This window comes from Uloborus diversus, chromosome 8, assembly GCF_026930045.1.
Source record: "Uloborus diversus isolate 005 chromosome 8, Udiv.v.3.1, whole genome shotgun sequence".
NCBI lineage: Eukaryota > Metazoa > Arthropoda > Arachnida > Araneae > Uloboridae > Uloborus > Uloborus diversus.
This window is the reverse complement of record NC_072738.1, coordinates 157,207,063-157,212,036: the sequence shown is the minus strand read 5'-3', so window position 1 is coordinate 157,212,036 and position 4,974 is coordinate 157,207,063. Positions and strand designations below refer to the sequence as shown.

Here is a 4,974-nt window from a genome sequence, read left to right as displayed (position 1 = left end):
TATTTCCTTTTTCTTTGCCATTCTAATTGAATGAACAAAATTAAACAGATCATTGCTTCACAAGCAGTTACAGAAAAATGTTTATTTTCCAGCGATAAACGTAAAAGAAAGAAAACGTAACATGTGAAAAATTAAAAAAAAGGAAGATCATTGTTTTGATGCCACTCAAAAATAAAAAGTTTTGTTTCCCAGTCAGAAGTGGAGTGCATGGAATAGTGGAGAGCATAGATAATATTGGTTGCGTTCGACAAAACTCACCGGTCGACCGTTAAGTAACTGATTACTAACCGAAGCGTTCTATGATCAACCGGTTACCACAGCGGTTACCATTCTAAGCAGTTGATTGGTTGATTGGAGCACGTGATCATTAGTTGTCACGTGATTAACTAACCGGTCACTTCCGGTCGAGCTTCTCGAACGTAACCATTGCGGTTAACAGTTAAATTATAAGCTGTCAAACGTGTTGTGTCCATGGTGTCGTCGTTCGTCGTCTCTTTAAAAAATATATTTGCCTTGAGCTGCCTTGATTTTAATTAAAACCGTACTCGATTTTTTGAGTTTGTGTCTTGCTTTTCGATTTGACATGGTTTACGAAACATCTTCTCACTTAAGTAAACAGAAACAGTAATATCAATTTTTGAAAACACCATGAAAAAATCTGGTGGAAAACAAACCAGAAAGTACGTTCCTATATCGAATTCAGAGTTGGTAAAAGGAGAAATTTTACTGCCTGGGCGACATCCATGCTCCTGTGAAGCAACCAAACATGAACTTGTTAATAACTGCCTGCACTGTGGACGTATTGTCTGTGTACAAGAGGGATCTGGGCCGTGTTTCACATGTAAAAATTTGGTATGTTTTTGCTGCAACTCATATCAGGGGCGGCATTTCATTTGGGGGGTCGAGTTTCTTGAAAAAGAGTAATACCACAGTGCGGTACCAAACACACATTAGCTAACAGGAAGTGGTCATAAAATCGGTTTAATATGAATAAAAATTAGTGTTTAGAAACAATTTTGATTCATTTTCTGATAAGTTATCATACAAAACATCTCGATTCTAAAGTTTTTATACCTTTTGGAAAAGTTTTAATGCATGATTTTTGGAATTCGGAAGAGCAGGGAATCGTGTTACTAATCTATCAGTGCCCAGTGTTGTGCTGTTTTACCAGTACAGCTAAATAGAAAAGTTTTTTTTTTTTTTTTTTTTTGCCTGTTGTGCTTCGAAAATAATTCTCTAACCTCCTGAGACATGAAAAAATCTTTCTCTACTAGCTGAGCTGATTGGAATAGTTTAAAAATGATTGAAGTAACAAAGTTATGTATGAAAGCACGTTTTATATTTTGCTCTTCAAAATCACCCAGAGAACTTCAAAAATTAGGAGGGGCTTAATTTTTCATCATTGAATAATCTAGTCTCGTCGGCGCTCTTAGCTTCAATGAGATGTCATCTGCTCCAGCTCTGTTATTCACTATTCCAGACTGATGAGTCCATAACAAGGACGAAACTGCAGTCTCTGGATGTGATAACCGGTCTGTCAATATATTGCTTGTAATTTTTCTTGCCTCATGTTAAAAATTTTACTCATAATTGAAACATTTTATTTTTCATTTTTAAAATCTAATCTAGATAACATAAAGACAACCATACCAGGGGTCTGGCCAGAGCAAATTTGAGTCTGTTCACGGACCCTTCACAAAAATCCGATCAACCAAAACGGACCTTTCACAAAAATCCGATTAAGCAAAACGGACCTTTCACAAAATCCCTATCAACCAAAACGGACCCTTCACAAAATTTTGATAAACAAAAACGGATCTTTCACAAATTGCTTATTAAAAGAGCAAATCTCAAATTAAAATAATACAGCATATTTCTTGTATAAAAGTGATAATGTTTGGAACCTTTTTTAAAGTTAAATTAGAGGAAACAACTTATACAAAATCAGCTAATTTTGCAAAAGAATAAAAAAAATCGGCACTCTTTTGATGCTCCTCCCATGATGCAAACAATAAATAATTACTAGGGCCAAATAAATATAATGCTTGTTGGTTTCTTTGAAAGGAGAAATTAACAGCTGAAAGTCAGTTTGGTTTATAATTTTGCTTGTTTATTTTATGCAGCGATGTTGTTGGTCAACTTCTTTGGAAAAGCGTCAACATTCTGTGAATAGGCGTAGTAAGCACTTTTCACCCCACTCATGATTTAATCTTCAATAATATACAGCGAAATGAACTTAGAACTGCAAAGGATAGTAGGGGTGGGGGGGGGGGGGATGTGATCGCTTCAGATAGGGTTACAAAATGCAAACTTATCGCTACTTAGCGTCTGGCGTTGCGATGTTTAACTGTTTATTGCCACTTAGCGTCTGGCGGTGCGATGTTTAACTGTTTATCGCCACTTAGCGTCTGGTGGTGCGATGTTAAACTTATTTTGGGAGAAAGTTATACGAGTTTGGTTTTTCGATGCTAAAAAGAATAATTAACTTTAAACAAACTTTTATTTACTTTTTTTTTTTCTATAGAGGCCTACATTTTCAAAAACTCAATCCTTTTTACATCCGATATAAGAATCATATTTTATTCTTTTTTTCAAGCTAACTTCACTTTATTAGGATACAAATAAATGAAAAGTCTCTTTATTTTTGCGACAAAACTTATTTCAAGTTTTTAAAGCGGAATTTTATTTTCTTTTATGAGTCAATAATTAAAATGCTGAATCGATGGTTTATTTTTTATTTTATTTATTTATACATGCTTCAACTGTGTCCAGATATTAATGATATATTTATCAGAAGACTCTAAAATGCAATTCAAAAATAATTTTATCAAAAATATTTATTTTACAAGTCAATTTTATACTTTTGATGCCTTCACTTTGAGGATTGCAATCTCTTTGCATCCGCTGTGGAAATCTGATTTTTCGAATTTTCGATGTTTAGTACGCTTAGTTAAGAGGTAAACAAATAAAATATTTTTTTATTTTTGTAAAAATCACGGAGTTTATAAGATTTAAACGAAACTCTGTGCTCTTAAACAATGTCTTGGGTTAAAAAGTTAAATGCTGAACCCCTGCCTGATTTTTTTTTTCTTACAGTTATTTTAAATACTATACAAATAACATTTCTAGCATAATTTAACATGATGTAGAATGGTAGATAAATATTCATACTTGAGAGGTGCCCATCTCCCAGGAGCGATGCCTCCCCCCCTCTCCCCAAATACTAGAAAAACCCTCAAGAATGATATTCTCAACAGAAAAGAGAGAAAACACTCAACTTTAAGTGTCAATGATGCAGTTTCCACCATCTTAAGAGTCTAAACTTTCATTTTTGCAAAAAAAAAAAAATTTTACAAAATTATTATTTTTTGCAAAATTATTATTTTTCACAAATATAATTGATTTTTCACAAAATTATTTGATTTTTCACAAAAAACGGACCCTGTGAAAAATCCTGGACAGACCCCTGCATACAGAAAAATAACTATCATCAAATATTGTGTTAATTTCATTCCAAACTGAATCTATTACTTCATACAAAATATTAAAAAAATCAATGTTTGACTCTACATCAGCATGTGGATTTTTGTCTCTTTCCCTTTTTTTTTTGCGTCTTCTTTAGTTAAAATTAACCTTGGTTCTCTATCAGTTTTCTATGTTCTGAAAAGGTAGGAAAATACTTCATGAATTTCTAAGTCATCATCCAAATACCGAAAAACTTTTTCTAGTCTAGGAATGTGTCGAGTTTCATCAAATAGTTACTTGAACCAGCAAGATTTTTTTTTAATGAACATTGATTTCATAACTTACATAAATTGAATTAACCCATTTTCTATCTTCTGCTCAAAAAATTTAGAGGTGCGACCGCCCCCTCTTGACCCTCTATTTGCCGCCCCTAACTCATACCTATCCCCATATCCAGGTCTGCTGGTGCCACTCTCGTGCTCTGACCCCTGAAGACATAAATGATCAATGGTTCATAAATTTTGTGTTTGTTAGAAAAATATGTCTTTTCACATCGGTCTGATAAATTTCATTGATGTAAAATATTATATTGTTACCCTGTTTTAATTTAGCAAAAATTTATGGCAAGTAAAACTACCTTATTTAAGCAGATTTTAGATTAATATAGCTTTTGTCAAAATATGTCAAACAGCTGATTAATGAGAATTCTGAGAAAAATTCTTCTTGCACTTAAACTTATACATGTGGCCTGTTTGGAAAAAGAGTGCCACAATACGAAATTTTTAACTTTCCTCTTTTTTTGCCCAAAGGCTTTTCAAAGGGCGATATCTTCTTTGGAAAACAATGACAGATTTTTTGTTCTAATAATAACCATTGTGGAGCGCAGCAAACTTACCTCTCTTAATGCAAATTGCCTGAAGAATTCAACTTCAAACACTTCTCTTGTAAAATTTCATTTTTTCGTATTGTGGCACTCTTCTTCCAAATGAGCAATATATACTTTCGCATATTGCCATGGAGCAAGCCATATTCTTATGATGCCCATTTACATGTAAAATTACATTAATTTTACAACGACTGATTGCCCCCCTCCTCCGGTCGTTCACAAATAAAGTTTCATTCTGATTTGAGAGGGTGAGGGGTCGTAAAATTGTAACAGTTTGTGACTGCAACAAGAAGTTTCATCATACCTTTTTTAAATAACGATATGCATGTAAAAAACTGATATGTGACAAAAGAAGGGGGGGGGGAATCAAGGTGAAATGTGACATTATGGAGATCGGGATAATTTGTTAAACTAAAGCGTTATTATTTATGGATATAGAGAGCCCCTTAGCGAAAATAGCTAAATTTATGGTCATTTTACACCTTTTGACCGTATGATTTATTTATGACTTGTGTCTGACTGCTGAGTTCAAAATAATATTCAGCATTGTTATCTTTACAAAAATATTCTTTTTTTTTAGGTTTGTACACCAAAAGAACAAGAAATGATAGCACGCCAGTCCA

General features: G+C 33.4%; 1 protein-coding gene across 1 annotated transcript in view; it reads left to right on the top strand.

Moving 5' to 3' along the window:
• Positions 1–461: 461 nt before the first annotated feature.
• The window catches only part of LOC129227587 (activating signal cointegrator 1-like), a 20,387-nt gene continuing 15,874 nt past the window's right edge, over positions 462–4,974 (top strand). The window contains exons 1-2 of the mRNA XM_054862171.1: positions 462–852; positions 4,932–4,974. Of these exons, the coding sequence (XP_054718146.1) occupies positions 649–852; positions 4,932–4,974 (247 nt within the window). The 5' untranslated portion in view covers positions 462–648. The remainder of the gene's footprint in view (positions 853–4,931) is intronic.